At 64.6% G+C, this 19,894-nt stretch overlaps 1 protein-coding gene across 1 annotated transcript in view; it reads right to left on the bottom strand.

The window, feature by feature from the left end:
• Positions 1-551: 551 nt before the first annotated feature.
• The window catches only part of BAHCC1 (BAH domain and coiled-coil containing 1), a 58,559-nt gene continuing 39,216 nt past the window's right edge, over positions 552-19,894 (bottom strand). The window contains exons 6-28 of the mRNA XM_059996345.2: positions 19,618-19,726; positions 19,072-19,280; positions 18,761-18,919; positions 18,319-18,515; positions 17,807-18,140; positions 15,891-16,730; positions 11,707-11,906; positions 11,432-11,568; positions 10,687-10,797; positions 8,366-8,486; positions 7,234-7,529; positions 6,296-6,474; positions 5,895-6,196; positions 5,560-5,667; positions 5,338-5,473; positions 5,139-5,253; positions 4,962-5,037; positions 4,728-4,836; positions 3,872-3,991; positions 3,547-3,723; positions 2,254-3,440; positions 1,854-2,090; positions 552-1,239 (exon numbers count right to left, since the gene is read on the bottom strand). Coding sequence (XP_059852328.1) covers positions 1,033-1,239; positions 1,854-2,090; positions 2,254-3,440; positions 3,547-3,723; positions 3,872-3,991; positions 4,728-4,836; positions 4,962-5,037; positions 5,139-5,253; positions 5,338-5,473; positions 5,560-5,667; positions 5,895-6,196; positions 6,296-6,474; positions 7,234-7,529; positions 8,366-8,486; positions 10,687-10,797; positions 11,432-11,568; positions 11,707-11,906; positions 15,891-16,730; positions 17,807-18,140; positions 18,319-18,515; positions 18,761-18,919; positions 19,072-19,280; positions 19,618-19,726 — 5,666 coding nt within the window. The 3' untranslated portion in view covers positions 552-1,032. The remainder of the gene's footprint in view (positions 1,240-1,853; positions 2,091-2,253; positions 3,441-3,546; positions 3,724-3,871; positions 3,992-4,727; positions 4,837-4,961; positions 5,038-5,138; positions 5,254-5,337; positions 5,474-5,559; positions 5,668-5,894; positions 6,197-6,295; positions 6,475-7,233; positions 7,530-8,365; positions 8,487-10,686; positions 10,798-11,431; positions 11,569-11,706; positions 11,907-15,890; positions 16,731-17,806; positions 18,141-18,318; positions 18,516-18,760; positions 18,920-19,071; positions 19,281-19,617; positions 19,727-19,894) is intronic.

Here is a 19,894-nt window from a genome sequence, read left to right as displayed (position 1 = left end):
TGGACAAGCTGGCCATTGAGACGGAAATCAGAAATAACTTGGAACATTCAGGAAATAAAATCAAAACATCATTTTTTCTTATCGATAGTTTAAAATATTTGTTCATTTTTGCTTTGTTTTAAACAGAGGTAAGATACACATATGGCTGCCGTCACACTCTCGGGCTGGGGAGCCTGCTCTGGCATCCCTTCTCTCCCCGAGGGACCCTTATCATCAAGCCCGCCCCCCAATCCTTTTTTTCCCAGGAGATGAATTAAAAGGAAATAAACTTGAGTGTGACTTCCATCTTAGACAGTCCCCCCAAGATATCAACAGGTGTAACCTAGGGTCCTGTCTGACCTCTCCTGTGCCCTCCGGCCCCCCTGCCCCCACCCCCAGCTGCCTCTGTCGTCACAGACGCCCCAGTTGGAACTCAGCTAGGCTGAGGAAAACAGTGCATTTTCAAAGAAACCCACCCCCCCCCCAAGAACAAAATCTCTACACACACACACACACACACACACACACACACACACACAGACACACACACACACTCACGCACGCATACCCTCGTTACGCATGTGAGGAAAAAAAAATCCTTTTCGGCTTTTTTTCCATAAAACTTTCCCGCAGAAATACAATATTTACATAGAGAAATAAATAGACAACACACCTGATTTCTGCTTTCCCTGGTGGGAGACAGTCGGAGGTACTAGGGAAAATATGGCTTGGATTCTAATCTCTCGTGAACTGCCGATGTGGGAAAACAGAGAGGGCCGGTAGGTCCCAGTCGGGGCACAGCCGACCCTCCGCAGCAGACGGATGAACTGGGTTCTGATGCCCAAAAGCTCTCTCTCCTTCCAGGGAAAATAATAAAAAAGCCTGGATCTTGCCTTGGTGGGTTTGCATATTTGCTCAGACCTGCCCCTCCGAGGTGTGGGCCAGCCTCCCGCTCGGAGGCATGGGGCTGGGTCCTCATGTCCTCACGTCCCTGTGGCTCTGGCACTGGGCATGGCGGGGCAGGTGGGTCACCTGCAGCCGGTCTGTGCAGGCTCAGCACAGGATGGGCACACCATCGGCCGTCACCAGGCGCCCGGTGGTGGGGTCGTAGGTGCCCGCCAGGTAGTAGAGGTCCCGCCGGTCCTGGCACTTGCGGCTCCGTGTCATCTGCTCATACTGCTCGCGCCCCACTACCTGGCACTTGTGGGAGATGGTCTGCACGTCGTTCTCATCCTCGTGGCAGGACTGGTACAGTGCGTTCTGCTGGGGAAGGGGGCGAGGAGCGCTCGGCGTCAGGTCTGGCCTTGGCCAGCGGACCCCACCTGACCCAGGACCCTCAGTTCTGGGTAAGCTCTTAACTGTGTGGCCGGGGTCTGCGCCCGGACCCCCAGCAGGCTGGCAGAATTGGAGAAACACTTGTTTCTGCACCGTCTGCAAACATGGTTCTCAGGGAAGACTGGAGAGTGAGCTGGGGGCATTTTCTATCTTGGGTTGACCTTGGGAGGCAGGGATCAGCAGGCCCGTGGTGGGGGACATGGGCTGCTGAGGGCAGGTGCCACAGGCTGCTGTGGGCCACAGCCCCCCACAAGGTGAAACTGTCACCCATTGCGTGGGGAGCCACAAAGGCCCAGCTGGGGAGGGATCCAGGTGGCCTGGCTCTGGGGCCTGAGTCCTCAGCTGTGTTACTCTCTGTGGGGCCCACGGCACCCTTGGGCCGGGAGGCCTTGAGGTGTGGGAACCGGGGGCGAGGGATGTCCATAGATGACCACTCCCCTTCTGGCTGCTGGTGCCAGTTGCTGAGATACCCCTTCCCAGGCCCCCCACTCTGAGCCTGCCCATTACCCCCGGACCCCCTGCCCCACCCCGGTCCCCACCTTCCCGTCGCTCTGCCGCTTCCCCAGCTTGGTCTCCTCTGGGTGGTAGAACCACTTGACCTTCACCACCATGTTGCTGCCCCACGACTCCCACATGCTCTCAATGCGGCCGATGTAGGGCAGGTTGGGCCGCCCAGCTGACAGGAAGACGGCACAGTCCCCGATGCGAAGCGTCTCCTTGCCCCGGACGATGGCCTTGTAGAACAGCTTCCTGGCCTTCCCCTTCATGCCGCGTCTCTGTAGGAGACAGCCAGGGGCAGAGGGCAGTGAGGACAGGAGCCTCGGGGACAGGCGGCGGGCAGGGGACACAGGACAGAATGACAGAGACAGACGCAGGGAGTGTGTAGGAGAGAAAGATGGTGTGTCTTGTGTGTAAGTGTGCATGGTCGGGCCCACCTACCTGTGTGGGGTTCCCCGACCACTTCCAGAGCTGCCGGGCAGGCAGGAAGGCTGAGATCTTTGGCCGGTTTTCCACGGAGGGCAGCCGCTGCCTCCGGGACAGCTCTTTGGCTTTGGAGAAGCTCAGGGCCTCCTTGCGCTTGAGCCTGGGTCTGCCACTGCTGGGGCCCGCGCCCACGCCCCCACCGGCCACCGTGGCCCTGGACAGGAAGCAGCGCTGGGCGTGCGGGTGTGGGCCAGCCCCCTTGGAGCGCAGGGCCTCGGGCTGGGCCAGGAGGGCGGGCACCGGGTGGGTGAGGCAGGTCTGCAGCAGCAGGGCTGGGTCCTCCTCGTCTGAGCTGTAGGAGGAGCCCTCGTCATCCGAGGAGCAGAGGCTGGAGGTGGACAGGGAGCCAGAGGAGGAGGAGGTGGATGAGCCCGAGGAGGAGGAGGACACGGAAAGGCGGGCGAGGAAGCGGGAGGGCACGCCGGGGGCCAGGCCAGGCCCGTCCTCCTCCTCGTCCGAGTAGGAGCTGTGGCAGTCACTGTCGCAGGGCAGCGGGTACTCGGCCTGGCCTGCGAACTTGCGCAGCGCCAGCCCCATGGGCAGCGGGTGGACAGGCGACCGCCCCTTCCTGTCCTTGCCCACAAGGGCCGGGTGCCCATAGCTGGGGCCGGGCAGGGGCCTCCCTGGCCTGGGCCCCACATCCTTGTCACCCGCGTGCAGCGCCTTGCAGTTCTTGCTCTTGGGGGAGGTCACGCCCTCATGGTCCAGCTTGACCAGGAACTCGCCGCCCGCCCGCCGCCGCCCGCCCTTCTCGGCCTCCGCCCGCTCGGCCTTCTTGGCCCGCAGCAGCTTGTGGGCACCCCCGGGCAGGCCGGGCCCGGCCCCGCCGACAAAGGGAGCATAGGAGCTGGCCAGGCTGCTGAAGGAGTCGGCGCGGAAGCCGTTGCCAAACACGGGAGCAGCCACGCTGTGGACGGGGAAGAGCGCCTCGCGGGCCCGCAGCTTCCTGGCGCTGCCGTTGAGTTGGAAGAGGTTCTGCAGCACGCCCGGCCCCTTGCCACCTGCTGCGGCCGTGGCCACCGCCTTCCGCTTGGTCTGCGCCACCGCGGACCAGCTCAGCAGCGGGCTGCCCCGGCGGCCCAGGAAGTGGTCTGAGGCCCCCGTGGAGGGCTTGGTACCAGAGGCCAGGAGCTCCGCTTTGCCTGGGGAGAGGCCAGGGAGAGTCAGAGGAACTACCTGCCCGCCCCTTCTGGCCCCCCACTCCCGAGGGTGCCTCCCCACCCGAGGTCCCCGCAGTCCCGCGAGTACCAGCTTTGTCTTTGCCTGCGGATTTCTTCCCGGGGGTCTTTGAGGCTTCAGGGCCATCGTGTGCCTTGGGAGACAGGCTGGGAGCGGCGGCCTCACCAGGTGGGGGCGCCTCGCAGGAAGATTTCTTGGTCCTTCGGCAGCCGCTGGACACCAGCAGGGCTGGCGAGGGCTCTGTGCCTGCAGAGTGGACCAGTGGCCTCAGCGCCGTGCTGCCAGGGTGACCGCCTCCCCTTGCTCCCTCCTTGGGAGACTGTCAGCCCGACTCCAGCCATAGGGGCCGACCCAGAAAGGTAAGGACCCCACGCTGGAGGGCCCTGGGGCTCACACTGGATCTTGAAGTCCGGAGGCAGCAGCCTGATGTTGGAGACAGCAATGTGGCCGGTGTCCCCATCGTCAAACTCCACCACCACGGAGTCCAGGTCGTCTTCCTCATCACTGGAGGCGCCTGGAGACAGGGCCCACCTGAGCACGGGGCCCTCTGCTCGGGGCCCACGGGGTTCTCCCTGGTGGCCGGGTGGCCGGGACGGGAGGATGACAGGATGGGCTCCGTAGCGCCTGACAGATGACGCTGGGATATTCTGCTCCCTGATCACATTTGACCTTGGAGCTGCCATGGCAGCTGGGAGCAGCCTGCCTCCCCTCCACCTCCTGGAGTGCGGCCGGAGAGGCAATATTACCGCCATCCATCACCCGCATCCCAGGGCACACTCACAGGGACGTGGGGCCCCGACCTCTCCCTACGCACACGCGCATGTGTGCAAACACATGCCTGGTTGAGGCCCGCCCGCCCCCCTGCCCCCGACCTGTCAGACCGCAGGGTCCCCGCGTCCTGTGCCTGGGGGAGGGGGCAGAAGGATTTACCCCAGGAAAGCTGGTGCCCAGGTGACCAGTTTATAACCCCCAGGTCTGGGGCTCTGGGGCCCCTTCTCTGCTAGGCCTTCTGGACAGCCAGAGGCTCCACCCTGTCCTCACCCCAGGTCCCCCCTCGCCTTTTCCTGGCGACCAGGGAGCTGATGTTATCATCTGCTCTGTCTGACCCGCTCCAGCTTGGGAAGCAGGGCTGGCGGGAGGCCCTCCTTGAGAGACAGGGTCTCCTCCCTGGCACTCGGGTCTCTCATCTTCAGCTTCGCCTAAGGGGAGGGGCTGATGGGCCTCCCTGGGGGTCCTTGGGCGGGGCTTACCTCGCACTACGCTGCCTGGGTACAGGCAGCGGGACTTCTGGCTCCAGTAGGCACAGACCCTCGTGCCGGGCGGGAGGTACCTGCTGGACTGTGGCCGGACATCAAGAACCTGCGGGACCAGTGGGGGCGGCGGCCGTGAGTGGGCGGGGCTGGCCAAGGGGTGCCCGGGAGGGGCTGGGCGCAGCCAGGTCCACCTCCCTGGGGTGGTGAGCCGAGCGGGGGCTGTCCCCTCACCGCCTCCTGCAGCAGCTGCTCCAGTGAGTAGATCCTCTGCCGGTTGCCTCTCTCACCCTCGATGACGATGCTGTAGCTGAGGGGCATGGGTGGGGGAGCATGAGACAGGCCTGCGCATCCACCACCTCCCGCTCAGGCCTCAGCCCACACCCCTCCCTGTGCACGCCCAGGCCTTACATGTCGGGGGGCTGCAGGGTCCTGACGCTGCCTGCGTATAGCAGACTGTCCTCTTTGGGGATGAGCACGGGCAGCCCGTCCTGTAGGTCCTCCTTGTGGATGGTGCACGAGCGTGCTGGGGAGATGGAGGTGTCAGCACCTGGCCCCTCTCCGCCCACTGCTGGCCCCAGACGCTCGGCATCCCCTCCTGGCCGCTCACCCAAGGCGGCGCTCTGCTCGGCGCTCAGGGGGCCCCTGGCCTCCTCCTCCTCTGAGAGGCTGCTGCTGTCTTCAAACTCAAAGTCGTCCTCCACTGCGAAGCTCTCCAGCAGCCGGCTCACCGCCCGGCCCTTGCCCTGGGGGGTCAGAAGTGTCAGCTCTCTTGGGAGGGGCAGGAGAGGTCAGGGCTGGCTGGGTCCCAAGGTCGGGGTGGGGATGCTACCTGTTTGCCGGCAGCCTTGGTTTTCACCTTGCCCGCTTTCCTGCCCCTCCCCAGGATGGCCTTGGCGTTGCGGGGCGACAGGGCGATGGACAGGGCCCCGTTCTTCCGCTGTCGGAGGGGAGGGGCTGAGGTGAGGGTGGCACCAGCCTTCCTGCCCCCAGCCTGACCATGGTGTGACTCAGGCCGACCCTGAGTGTGACCCTGAATAGGAGTCCCAGAGTGTGACTTGGTGTAGCAAGTGGAGAGAAAGAGTGGAGTAAATGTCCCCGAAGGCCCTTCACATCTGGCACCCACCCTGCTGGGCCCAGGACCCTGGGGTGCCCGCTGGCCCTCACCCGCAGCCCTGGCTGGAGCACCGTGCTCTTGCGCGTGGCTCTCTTGAGGCGCTCACTGGCCAGCCTGCTGCCCTCCTCGTGGCAGGTGAAGGCCCGGGTGGGGCTGCAGAGGGCTTCCCTGCCGGGTGTGGCCCCCGGCTCTGCCCGCAGGCTGCCCTTGGCCTTGCCCTTGGCTTTCTTCTTGCCAGGCCCACCTGGGGGCCTGCGCCCCGGGGCCCGCTCCAGCTTGCCGCCCACCTTGGCCTTCACCGTCCTCCTCTTGACCTTGACCTCACTCTCGGGGCTGGACAGGCGGCAGGCCCCTGGGGAGGGAGGGAGGGAAGCCGTTGCAGGAGCCCCAGCTGCCTGCTGGGGCCCTCGTCGGCCAGGCCTGCCCCAGCCCGCCTTCACCCCCTGGGTACCTAGCAAGCCCTGCCTCTCCTTCTTCTTCTTGGCCTTCTGGTTGGCCTCCATCTTGACCACGGAGGAGGGCGAGGGCCCCAGCACGGCCACGCGGGCCCCAGCGTGCAGTGCCAGCCCGGGGTCCTTGGGAGGTGCCTCTGTTTCCAACAGACCCTCGCAGTTTTCACTGTCCGAGCCGCTGCCTGGGGAGAGGCGGGTGGTCCAGGTGATTTGGCACCAGAGCAGTGCCATTTTGGGGTGGGTTCGGGGGGGCGGATGTGCTGGGGGCTGAGTGGAGCCCGTCACTGTCATCCCGGGGCTGCTTCGAGGGCAGGCACCTGGGCCAGGTGTCCAGGTGAGGGTGTTTGGACCAGAAAGGAGAAGGGGCTGCCTCTGACCTCCCTTTTTCTGCCTCAGTTTTCCTTTCTTATGCGCTGGGCAGTGGAGCACCCGCCTTGCAGGGCTGGGGACCCCCTTCCCCAGGGCAGCCCCTTCCCCTCCCTCGTCCCCCTGCCAGATGCCCTCCTGTTTCCTGCTTCCTCTTCCCTCCCTTTGTTCTTTCTCAGTCGGGACCTGGGGGAGGGGGCAGGGGCTGGCAGGGAGGAAGCATCTATTTTTCCAGGCTCCTGTTTCTGGACATGTGTGTTTGCTGGGGGCCAGATAACCCCTCCAGGTCACTGGGCCGGACGCTGCAGGAAGGCAGGCTGGAGCGGGCAGAAGGGCTATTTTTAGCCCCTCTTTCCAGGATGCATCCAGCAGCCTCTTTTCTCCCTGTGGCCCCCCCCGTGTGGGGGTGGGGCACGGAGAACCCATCCTGGGCCAGTGAGAGCTTCTCCCTGTGTCCGGCATACGCAATGAGCCCTGACCAGGCTCTGATGGCTGTCCCAGCTCCTGCCCACCCACTCCCCCAGCCTCCAGTGACCGTGGAGGTCCTGGCTGTGCAGCTCAGACCGACAACTTGCCTGCCTCATGTGTTGTGGCCGCTGCCGGCTGGGCTGGGAACTTAGGTGTCTCCCTGCCAGCAGCACCACCATCTGGCTGTGGGTGCCGGGCTGCCCCAGACACCTTGGCGCTCTTGGCTCGCGACAGCTTCTTCCGGATGCGACCCCCTGGGGTGGCCTCCTTCCGCCGGAAGGGGCTGAGGCTGGTGGGCAGCCCCTTGCTCTTGACCTTCGGCTTCAGCTGGGCCACCTTGTGGGCCACTGCAGATGCCAGGTCGCCCTGACCGCTGCTCTTCTTGCACCGAACCTTCTCCTGTAGTAAACGGGCAGGTGGAGGCTGCAGTCACCGGGTCCCCCGCCCTGAGCCACGGCCCTGCGGCCTTCGGCCTCCCCTCTGCCAGCGCTGGGCCTGGAAGGTGACACTTCGCTGGCCTTGCCCTCCAAAATGCCCGAGAGGGAATCTGGCCCCGGGGCACAGGGCCTGCCCACTGGAGCCTAAGCTTGTGCCTGTCCTGTCCCCCATGGCACAGCCTCCCCGGACGGCCCAGCCTACTCAGCTTGGCGGAGGGTGGCCAAGGGCCCAGGTGTGTGTCATGTCCTAGAGAGAGGGACCAGCCTCCTGCTCCGGGAGGGACAGGCAAAGTGACAACAGACTCAGACCCACCTCTCACCTGTCCCTCCCAGGACCCTAGAATAGGTGAGGGGTGGGAGGCACCCACTGTACTGAGAAGGAATGGGGTGCTGGCACCCCTGGGGAAGCCTGTCCCAAGGGAGGGGCAGTGCCCTCGGTCCACCCACTACACCAGGTATGCACCTGACATGGTGGACATCGTGAGCCCTCCCTCCTGTGACCTGTGATGACTGTGTGTTGCTTTCCTCCCGCTGGAGTGAGCAGAGGAGAGCGAGGGGTCGTGGAGCATAACCAGCCCGGGTCACACCTGCAGCCTCACAGGCTCGCCTCTGTGTGACGCACACGAAGCTCGCCGGACCTTGTCTGCTCATCTGAGCAGTGGGGCCCCAGCCGGATGGTGACACGGGGCAGGGCGGGGTGGCAGTGTTTGGCCTGGGGCTGGTCTACCGCCTGCCCCCTGTCCTGTCCATCTGACATCCTGCCCCCGGGCTTGAGGGTGAGGCTGCTGTGGGACTCACCGCAGATGCGGGTTGCAGGCCCACGTAGGTGCCCTTCTCCAGCCGGCCTCGCTTCTTCGAGGGCTCATCATCGCCGCCCCGCAGCTCGGTGCACAGCAGGCTCAGGCTGGACCGCACTGCCCTGGGAGCACGGGGGGCGCGGGTCACACCTGCGCACCTGGGCCTTGTCCCCGAGACAGTCCCTGTGGCAGCAGCCAGGGCACCGCGGTGGGTCGTGTGGTGCAGCTGCATGTCTGGGAGACCCACTTGCCCCTGTAAGGGCCCTGCTTCTTTCCTGGCCAAGGCTGTGCCCCTGGGCCAGTCTCCTCTAAGCACACAGAGCTGCTGGGAGGCCAGGGGGGCCAAGCCAGTGCTGAGCCCCCCGGCCCCCGCTACCTAGCTAGCCCCCTCTGCCCACTGACTGGGGAGGGGCAGCCCACTGCTTGGGGGCCAGGGCTCTGTGGCCAGCTGGGCCACTGTGTGACCTGGGCTGTGGCCTCAGTCTATCTACCTGGAAAATGGGGATGCTTTAAATTGTGCCTCTGTGCAAGGCTGGGGTGGGATCATGCTGGCCTTTGCACTCACTGAGGTCACTTAGTGAGTGCAAAGGCCAGCAGCTACCTCAGTTAGGAACAAAAAGGGCATCAGGAGAGGCCCCTGAGAAAGGGATCCACCCCGAGCATCTTTGCCACCGCCAGGAAGAGGATGTGGGGGACAGCGGCCAGAGAAACTCGTGCCCAGGCTCTGCCTCCTAGCCCCCAGGGACCCCCAGTGCTGGGCTCAGACCCCTCAGAGCTTTGTCCCCTGCCCTCAATTCTCCGTCTCAAAGGAGAAACTCTGCACCCCCCCCCCCCCAGCTCCCAGATGGGGCCCTGGAAGCTGCTGACTCTGAGCCTGTTTCCCTGTGTCCCACAGGTGTGAGGCTGGGAGCTTGGCTGCCGGTCCTTTGCCAGACAGGGGCTGGGGGCTAGGCCTCTCACCTACTCCCTCCCTTACCCACATAGCATTAATGAAAATGAGTCACAGATGGAGGCTGAGGGCCCTGGCCCGGCCCTGGCCTTGTGCGGCCAGACGTCAACTTTTACCTTCCTGCCCAGAGAGGCCAGGCAGGAAGCCGGCCCGGAACCATGCTTGGCCCCCAGGCCTCGGCCCTCCCACTTCCTGCCTGGGTCCAACTGTCAGCAGCTACTGAAGGGCAGGGGCCCCCCAGAGGGATGGAGAGTGGGCAGGAGCCTGAGATGGGGAGAGGGCGGGAGGGAACCCCGATCCTTAGGAAGGGAGGGCCCTGGCCTTGGCTTCCTTCCTCGTCCAGCCAGGGCCTGTTTTCTCAGGTCAGTGGAGAAAGTGGCCACAATGCAAGCACCAGGATGGGGCTTCCAGGGTCAGGCAGGGGCTTGGCGCCAGGCGGGCTCGAGCAAAGCATGGGGCAGCTTCGCCAGGGGCTCCCCAACAGGGCCCCCTGCCAGGCCCTGGTCTTAGCCAGCAGCCCCTACAGTTCTGGCTGGTCCTCAAAGGGAGGCCCCTGGAGCCCCCGCCGGGTGACACCTGGGCAGGGCGGAGGGACAGCCTGGGGAGGCCCCCCAGCCATATGGTGCATCCCCTCCCCGTCCGCAGCAGCCTACGCGAACTCCCCTCCCTGTAACCTTCTCCGCGTTTGCTAATGTTTTGTGACATAAAGCCCTGAGATTAATTTTTTGCCTCTGTCTTAATTGAAGGAACCATTTAGTACCGATTTAACTATTATTACCAAATCATCAGGATTGATGCAGTGCGCACACGCCGCGCCAATCGTATTTGGAGGAGCTCGAGGATTTATGCAAATGGGCCTGCCGGGAGAGGCAATTTGTAGCCGAGAAGGACAATTATACCAGGCCCGGGAGTGCGCCAATGACTGCGCCGGGCGGGTAATGGATAATAACCGCGCGCCGGCAGCCGTGCGCAGCACCGCAGCGTGACCAACGACTCTATACGGTGCAGATAAAGAGGCTTTTACGCAACGCCGCCTCGCACTCGTGGGGCCGGGCTGGGGCTGGGGCCTGGCAGGAGGGATGCCACGGCCCCAGCCGGCCACGGCCAGGTGCGTGGAGCTGGTGCGGCCATGCCCCAGGTCCAGGGGGAGGGGCTTGTCTGCTACGGGCTCAGTGCCCCAGACGCTCCCCACCGCGGCTGGTCCGGGGTTCTGGATCTTCAGGAGAAGCTGTGACGGAGGCCCAGCGGCCACGGAAGCCAGAGAGGAGCCCAGTCCCCACTGCCCGGGCCTCAAGGGCACCTGGGCCAGCCCAGCGCCACTGAGTAACCTCCGGCCCCACGCACCCCACGGGGCCCATGCATGCAAGACTCACTTGACTTTCTTGCCTTCGCTGGGTCGCAGGGCAGGCAGCAAGCTGGAGTATTTGCGCTTCCGTGGCCGGCCGGGGCCTCGCCTGGCAGGGCTCCGCGAGCTCTCGTCTCTCCTGGGAGCCACAGGAGGGGTGGTCAGAGGCTGACGCCTGTCCTGGCTCCCTGACAGGGGTCCAGGAGAGGGCAATACCCTTGGGGGCTGTGGCGGGGGGCGGGCCCTCCCAAGATTTGGCGGGAGCCTGGTCCCCAAACGGAGGGCAAGGCTGAGCCAGCGTCCCCGCTGCCCCCACCATCCCTGCTTCCCAGTTTCAGCCGTCCAGCACACTCCAGTCAGGTGAGCTCCCCGCACTGCTACGGCAACTTTAGGGGCTCCCTCCGCCCTCCCACACCCCAATCCTGCCCCGGCCTCCCAGCCCCCTCTCAGATACCACTATTCTCACCCTTTGCCCCCCTATCATGAGGACCGGCCTCTGCCTCGCACCAGTCTCTGTTGGGTGGTCCTTCCACCCCTCCACTCTCCCTTGGTTTCTCCACTGAGTGAACGCCTCAACCTTCCACTACCTCTGGGGACCCTCCCAGGCCCCCACTTCTGGCCCAACTCATCCCAGCATACACAGGTTGACCTCTTCCCACAAGGCGGTGGCCCTGGGCTGGGCTGTGCCCACATCTGCCCCAGTGCCTGAACTGGGGGTGTCTCCACAAGCCACGCTCCAGCCCTCCCCACCCCACTGCCAGCCTGGGCCATACTCATGGTCATGCCTGCGCTGCAGCCGGGCCAGCTCCCGCTGCTTCTCCTTGTAGCGCCTCTGCAACTCCGCCAGCTGCACGCGCATCTCTACCTCCTGTGTGTCCAGCCGGTCGATGGCAGCCTTCAGTGGGCATACCTAGTAGGCAGGGGCACAGGGGCCCGTGAGCCCAGCTAGGGGACCAAGATGGGGTGGGTAGGTGGCCAGCCTGGGCACTCGAGGCCTCCCCCAGGTCACGGCACTGGGCAATGGGGGCGACCAGGGCCCCCCACTCACAGGCTTGGTCTTGGGGGTCCAGGTGTCCTTGCGCTGCAGGATCTGCATGCGGGGGGTGAGCGTGGGAGCCCTGCAGGAGTCGGCAGTGGAGGGCTGGGCCAAGGAGGCGGGGCTTTCCAGGCCAGCAGCCTCTACCAGGGACCAGGCTGAGGCCAGCGTGGCCAGGCGCTGCAGGTTGAAGGCTAGCACATCCTCCTCCTCTGCAGGGGACATGAGGGTCAGTGTGTGTGCAAGAGGCTCCTGATGTCAGCCTGGCTCTCAGCACAGCCCAGACTACTCCCTCCTACCCCGCGTACCCACCCCCACCCCCAGACGCCCGGAGGCAGCCGGACTCCCTGAGACGCGCAGTGAGGCGGCCTGGAACAATGAGATGGGCACCTAACACTCGCCTCTGCTCTGGGTGGGAGAGATGTCACCCTTGGTTACTGTGGGCCAGGCTGGCTGGGATGGCACAAGTCCTCAGGACAGTGCCCACACCATTCAGGCACGTGGCTTGCTATGCTCGTAACAGAAACTGCCTCGCATTTTTGCCCTCTTCCAGGTCCATGAAAACCCGGAGAGTCAGCCCTGGTGGGTGGGGAGGGATGGCCCAGTGCAGGGTCAGAGCCGAGCCAGTGGAGGGCAGTGTCCATCCAGGGGACAGGCCTGGAGTGGAGACTTGGGACTGAGCGCAACCACGGGGAGAGGGTGGTGGCAGAAATGGGGGTTGGGCATGCACAGGTGGGCTGATCGTACGAGGCGTTACAGCTGGGGAAGGAATCAGCCAGGATGAGCCCTGTGGGGTCAGACAGGGTGCCTCGAGCTGGAGGTGTCAGTGGGCAGTCGTGATTTCTAGAACACACAGCCAGCTCTGCCCTCTGAGAAGGCCTGAGAGCAGCAACACCCCAGTAGCAACGAGCACACCTAGCACCCTGAACTTGGCTTCTAAAATTCTCTGAGGAAGCGAACTGGGCTCCTTGGAGAAATGGCTGATTCCAGGGACTGGGACGTTCGGGGTGAGCTGGGAACACAGGAAGTTCTCAGAGGATGATCCAGCTGAAGGGGCCAAATCTGAGATAATTCAATCACCAAAATTAAATAGTGACAGTGACAAATTATAACGGATTGAAGCGAATAAAACTCCACAAGTCACACTGATATAGATAAATGAATCCAATGTTTGAAGGGGAAGGGGATATCACACCATTTCAAAGTCCCTCCCCACGAAATACTTAGTAACTACAAAAGGGGAAGTGCCCAGCCATAGCCTTGAATGGAGTTATCACAGTGACCCACCCTCAGTAATGGGACAAAGCACAGGTGGACACCGGAAGTTCAACCCTCTGTACGCAGTGCTGGGTCAAGGCCAGAGGTGGGTTGCTGGGTCAAAGGTGCCCTGGGAAGGTGGGGGAGGCGCTGAGGGGGCTTTCTCCTCCCACCTCCAGCTGGGGCAGGGATATCTGCAAGCCCCATTTCAGCTAAAAGTTCCACAGGGTCTCCTCATCTCTTGGGGTCCCTGTGACTGCTAGGAAGCCCCTCTGTTCCTCCCTGAAGCCCCCCCACCCCGGCCCCCACTCCTCAGGCTAAGCCTGCTGAGACTGCAAAGTCCTGCAGGGTGAGCTCTGCGAGGGGATGGTGGGCTCGGGGAGATGGCGGGGGTGGTGGTGCTGCTGGGCTCTTCTCTGGCCTCCAAACAACCGGCCTTGCTCTCCAGTTCAGGGAGCTGTGCGGCAGACAATAACAGCCCCACCCCCAAGCCTCGGGGGTCTCTAATCCCTGTCCCGGAAGAGATGTAGGGCTGGGCTGTCCAGGCAGATTGAGGGCTCCACAGGCACAGAAGAGGGCCAAGGCTTGGACTTCCCCCAACCAGCCAGGCCGGTAGAAGCTGTTGGGGCCAGGAGAAGGTGGGAGGAGGGGTGCAGGTCAGCAGGGAAGTTCAAAAGGGGGGTCTGGGATCTTGACTCACCTAAACCAGGTGGGTCACTCAGGAACAAGGGGCAACCATACTCCGGAAGGGACAGGGCCTGGCCTTCCCAAAATTCCAGGGTGGATGGGAAGCCCAGTGGGCACCATGCCCCCCAGTGGCCCCTCCAAATGCAGAGTGGAGCATTTTGGGTGTCTTGGGGATGGGCCCTTGCAGGCAGGCCCCAGCATCCACGCCAGCCAAGTGAACGGCCAGAGAAGTGTCCGACTCCCTCCCACCCCAGGGCTCCATCTGGGGCCTGAGTCCCTGCCCCCCTGCGATGGCGGTCCGCGGGCTGGGCAGCCTGCCCACTGAGCTCCCTAGACTTGAGCCCAGGTGGGGGATAAGCCAGGGTCCTGCGGCCAAGTCCTACTGGTGCGGGGTGTGAGGGCTCTGGACGCCCACATCAGTGAGGGTGGGGCTGGCCCCAGCCTGGGAGCAAAGAGCCCGGGACCTGAATACCAGCTCCACTCGGCCCGGCTATGGGAGTTGGGGGCCATGTCACCTTTCAGAACCTGGTTACCTCCTCACCCCCACTTCTCAGGGGCCGCCACCTGGCCTTTCACCAGCTCTGCCTGGCCTGGGAGGTACTTCAGGGGGTCTCCTCTGGGAGGAGGGGGCAGGAGGCCCCGATGTCCCTCTGGATCTCTACCCCTCCCTCTCCCCTCTGTACCCTGGCCCGTTCCCGGCATGGTCTTCTCCCGCCTCCTCTGTCTGTGAGTCCTGCCTTTTGCTCAGAAAATGAACTGATTTCCTAAGTAATTTCAGGCAAAGCAGTCACTGAGCTTGTAGGGAACGGCTCTAGAGCTGAGAGGCTGCGCAGACGGGCCAAGTAACTGGGACAGAGGGAGGGTGGGGGCCTGGGAGCAGCAGGAGGGGAGGGTGAAGGCCTGAGGGCTCCAAGAGGGGAGGGCGGGGGTTTTGGGAGAAACAGGAGGGGAGAGGAGGGTTTGGAGGTTCCAGAAGGGAAGGGTTGGGTGGAGACCCAGCAGTGGCAGCAGGGCCTGGCCTGGGCTGGCAGCTGCAATACCCACAATGGGACACACGTGGTCTACACGTGAGCATCCATTCAATGAACGGGCACGGGTCCAGCAGGCATTCACGTGCACAGACCGGTGGCCACACACATGGCGCCCGGCAGCCTGCTCGGTGCACCCGCACGCCAGCCACACTCGCTCGGTGGCTCTGGGCAGCAAGGCCCTGACTGGGGCAGCCCCGCCTCACGCTACAGCTCCAGGCGAGGCCCTCCCAGAGTTCCTGACCGGCAAGGGCCCCCCGGCTTACTCTCTTCAGCACAGTGGTGGCCCCTCTGGTCAGACAAGAGAGGAGTGACACAGAGACCTTCAGGGAAATTAACTTTACAAGAACCTTCCCGTAGCTCCATGCAGCACAAGAGGTGCTGGTGGCTGGCAGTGGGCAGTGGAGAGCTTCACGCGGTGGGAAAACGAGTGGGCCAGCTGAGGACTTTGTTGGGTTCTTTCTATAAGTATCAACGGGGCACAAAGCCTGGCTGGGGGTGCTCCCCTCACCGCCTGAGGGGTTCCGGCAGGGAGCGCCTGGGAGGGGTCCCTGTGGGGGACCTAAGTGCTAGAGAGGCCTAAGCAAACACCTGGCCCTTGGGCTCTGGTCCGAGTCAGGGCGGCACCAGCCCTGGGCTGGCACCCTGGGGACCTTGGGCAGGGTGCAGGGAGCCCAGGAGCATCTTGTCCCACAGGTCAGCCCCAAGGCCTAGTGAGGCTGAGGGGGACGTGGGGGGTGCCACCTCCCTGGGGCCTGGGAGGCGAGATTGCCACGTCCTGAGCTGGGCCCCGTGCAGGCTAGGTTCGGAAGCTGCAGAACCCAAGGAAGTGAAAGCTTATAGCGAGAGCACCGTCTTTCCTACCCGCTTCCTGGCTGTGAGGCCGTAGTTTAGTGACCTGACCCCCCCACCCCCACCCCTGTGGGCCTTGGCATCCTTGTGTGTAAACTGGAGACACCCTCAAGCCCCTTCAGGGCATCGTGAATACACACAGCCACCTTTCTGACACCATCGTCAGGGTGCAGGCCTGGCCCTGAGGCCCTACCCCATGGCTCACCCTGCAGCCAGGGCTGGGGGTAACACCGTGTGGGCACACCTGCCTGGTTTCCTGACAAGGGGCCACATTGTGGGGACAACGGAGCAGGGCTGAAGGCCACTGGCCGGCTGACCCTGAGCCTATGCCCAAAGGTCCAGCTCCTGGGGCTCCGGAGGGATGGGGCTTACCTTGTAGGTCTGGCTCAGTCCTCTGCTGCTGGATTTCCAGGTCGGCCAGCTCGCTGAGCAGGGCAATGCCATGAATCCCTGAGCTACGGGGCAGGGGAGCTGTGCTGGGTGGCCCAGGGACAGTGCGGGGCTGAGGGTCCAGTGGGCTGACAGCGGGCAGATCCCCCAGGTTGATGGTGGCTGCCACCAGGGCGTCCAGACCCGGCAGCTCCCTGGGTGGCTGGCTGTTTTCGGGAGTCAGCCCCCAATCCTCCTCCTCTTCCTCCTCCTCCAGCTCGGCCTCCTTGAACTTGGCCGCCTCCTCCGCCTCTGCTTCTGCAGGGGCCTGCTGCTCGCCCGGCGTGGCCTGATCCGGGGCACCCAGGCTCCTTGCCGGCTGCTCTGTGGCCTGGGGGCTGGCCCCCAATGAGGGCCCCTGCTCTCCCTCCTCCTGTCCCTCCTCTGTGGTCCTCTCCTCTTGGGCCCCTCCCTGAGTAGAATCAGCCTGGCCAGTGGCCTCAGGTCCCCCTCCCTCGAGGAGGGCCCCACACCGCAGTTCTCGCAGCCCCTCCAGTGGGCTGGGGTCCGCTGCCTTCCCCGGGGGTCCCCGCTCGGCAGGGTTGGGGTGTGCGGCAAGGTCCCTGGTGGCCTCCCTGGCCCCTGAGGGCAGCCCAGGCTCCTCCAGGTTCTGGGGGCTGTGTGGGCCCAGCTCCCCGGGTGGGAACGTCCTGGCCAGCTCAGGCTGGGCCCCCGGCGGGGCGGTTTGCATAGTTTCGGGGTCCGAGAGGTCAGATGAGTGCACAATGCGGGGCAGGGAGAAGCCCGAGCCCGCCGCAGGGCACGTGTATCCGGGAGGCAGGTCTGCAAAAGAGGGCGCTGTCAGGAGAGAGCAGCTGGGGGTGAGGGTGACCTCAAACACCTCAGACCCACACCTGACGGGGAGGATCCCCAGCCAACCCTCTGCCTGTGAAATGTGTGAGGCAGGAATGGGGACGTGGTATGTTGAGGGGGGCAGCAGGGGAGCACCGGGTGCAGGAGGGGAAGCCCCCAGGCCCTCCTCCTTGGCCAGGACAGCTGTGTGCTCCCCAGCTCGAGCCACTGCCTCGTGCGGGGGTGGGGCGGGGGTGGGGGGGGTCCATGGCGGTCCCTGGAGGCCATCTCTGGTCTGTGTGGTGTGGCTAACCAGAAAAGGGGGATTTTAAAACAAGATACTTGAATCAGGGCTTTCCCTGAACCAGAACGAGCTGGCAGCCTGTCGGAGGCATTATGCCCCATTAACTACAATAAAAGAAAAAAAAAAAAGGAAAAAAACTCTGAAAAAAAAAACCCAACAACCTCGGATGGCTTCAGCCTCCTTCTTGTGGAACTGGGACGAATTTTATGTTCGCCACACGGGCTTCCCGTGTACACACTCAGCCTAATTGAGAGAGAATCAAATAGCTGTGGAGGAGCTGCGGGGCGGAGGGTGGGAGGGCAGCTGCAGAGGCCGAGGCTGGGCCTGGACCCTCCACCATAGGCTGCCTCTCCTTGCCTTGGGCCCAAGTGGTGGCATTTCGGGCCCTGACAGTGAGGATGAGCTCCCTTGCCCAGCTTCGTGCCTGCTGCCCTGTGGTCCTGCCACTGTCCCCGGCAGGCCAGGCGCTTCCTTATCCACAAGGCTCCAGTGCCAGCCGGCTGGGCCTGACCTTCATCCTGCCCCATCTGCCAGGGGCGGGGGCCCTGAGTGCCTCCCCTGTGGGTCCCCCAGAAGGACTGTGGAGAAGAAGGAAGAGAAAGAGCAGAGGGACAGGCGACCTTGCCCCAGGCCCTACTGGGGGGACTGGGTCTGTGAGGACACCCTTGAAGGTGCTAAGCCAGGCAGCCCTGCCCACCAGACAAGTGACAGGCCTGAGTGGAGGGGGGCAGGCCAAGGCCAGCCCAGTGCCGCCCGCTCTCACCTGGTTCCAACGTGTTGAGGTCGGCTCCGGGCCGCTGGCCCTCCCCACTCTTCTCCTCGGCGCTGGGCAGCTTGGAGCCTGGCCCGGGGCTGCCGGTGGGGCAGACGGATAAAGTGCACGGGGCGCCAGGATGCGGCGGTGGTGTAGGGCAGCTGGCGGCGGGGGGCTTCGGGGCGGGAGAGTGGCAGCAGGGTGACAGCTTGGCAGGGCCTGCGGTGGCGGGTGAGGGGGTGCCCTTGGCCGTGGGGGTTAAGGCAACTGGCTTGTGGGTGGACTTCAAGGCCTTCTCCTGGGCGGGCTCCTCCAGCTCCAGGTGGCGGTCCTCAGGCTTCTGCTGTTGGGTTGGGGCAGAGGCTCAGCCCGGTTGGGCCCCCTGCTCAGGGCATCACATCAGCGTGGGGCAGGGGTGGGGGGAGTGTGCAGTGGGGACTCCTGGGCCAGGCCAGGTTGCAGCAGAGAGGCAGCCAGCAGTGTCCTGGGTCCCAGCTGGGTGTGGCCGAGGGGGCAGGTACCTGGAACTGGGTGGCCCGCTGCTGCTCCAGAGCCTGAGCGGCCCGCTGCTGCTGCTGCTGCAGGGCGTAGAGCTCCTGCTGCCGTAGGAACTGGGACCGCGAGTAGACAGGGAGCTGGCCTGGGTGCTGTATGTGGGAGGCAGGGCCCCGGCCCCCATACATGGGGGGCCACAGTGAAGCCTGGTCCATGACATCAGCTGTGGGCCGGGCCAAAGGGCTCGTCAGCCCCCGGCGGCGACAGAGCGCCGGGCTGCATCCCAGCCACCGAGCTGGCCTCTGCCAGCCCTCACCTCCCGCTCGACCGCCTCGCACCTGCCTCCCGGGCTCTGGCCGGGTGCCTGACTCCCTGTCCCTTCCCCTACCCCCGTGGGGGGCTGCTCCCTTCCTCAGACCCACTTCTGACAGCCGCACACGCGAATAGCCTGGCCCGGGGGGCCCTTACCAAGCGCATGGGGGGCGGCGTGGGGCGTGGGCTCAGGAGGCAGGATGACGAGCTGTGTGGGGGCATCCTGGGAGAGGGGGAAGACGGGGGGCATGGAGCCAGGCACGGACGCAGGGAAGCCGGGGGGCAGGTTCTGGTGCAGGGCAGGGTGCCCGAGGCCTGGGGAGACAGGGCACTGAGGTCAGGCAGTGCGGGGCAGGAAGCAGGGCTCCAGGCTGAGGGCTGTCAGCCCCAGGCCAGCAATGGCCACCACGCCCGGCCAGGACTCTTGTCCTGCCCCATGCACCCCTACCTGCCCTCAGAGCACTGACCGTAGGAATGTCCCCCCATCCACAGGGAGGGGCTGCGGGTGCGGGGCAGCCAGGGGGGGTGGGCAGGGTGGGGATGGGGGGCTGCGTCCCCGCCCAGCTGGCTGCTCTGCAGGGAGGAGCCCCCGGCGATCATGAGATGGGGGGCCAGGTCTCCAGGGCAGCCGCTTGACGGGTGGATCCGGGCGAACTCCACGAGGTCCTTGTTGTCCCTGTACGTCACGGGGGATGGGTGGGGGGCTCAGCACAGCTGCCATCCCTGGCCCAGCTCCTCCACCTCACCCCTCGGGGTCACGCTCAGCGCCAGAGGTATCTGTCCCAGCAGCAGTCCCCCAGCAGAAGGAGAATTAGCAGAGGAGGGAGGGGGAGTTAGCAGAACTCCCTCCAACAGCGACAGAAACCCCAGCAAAGCCTGGGGTGGGTGCACAGCTGTGCCTGAGACAGGCCACAAAACCTGACACAGCGGCCACTTAATCCCACACGGCAATATCGGGTGAGCCCAGAGGCACGGCCCGGACCCCACCCCGAAGGCTGCAGCCCGGTTCTTACTGCAGCAGCAGCTCACGGCCGGCGAGCCCCAAGCGGTCCTCGCACAGACGCACCCTTTCCTCCTCGGCCTCCAGGTCCAGAGCGTGGGCGGAGCGGGGCCCACCGCCAGCTGCACAGGTTAAAGATGGTAGAAAGGGGCGAGGGTTGGGGCGGCTGGGGAGCCAGCAGGAACCCTACTTCGAGCCAGGGGGGCCGATGAACTAAGAGAGGGTTTTCTGCCCCGTGGCCCTCGCAGGGAAGGGGCAGGGCAGGGCAGCCCTGGGAGGGCCTGGAGACA

This window comes from Delphinus delphis, chromosome 19, assembly GCF_949987515.2.
Source record: "Delphinus delphis chromosome 19, mDelDel1.2, whole genome shotgun sequence".
In the NCBI taxonomy this organism is placed as follows: Eukaryota; Metazoa; Chordata; class Mammalia; order Artiodactyla; family Delphinidae; genus Delphinus; species Delphinus delphis.
Note: the sequence above shows the minus strand (reverse complement) of the source record. Positions and strands in the feature narration are given on the sequence as shown.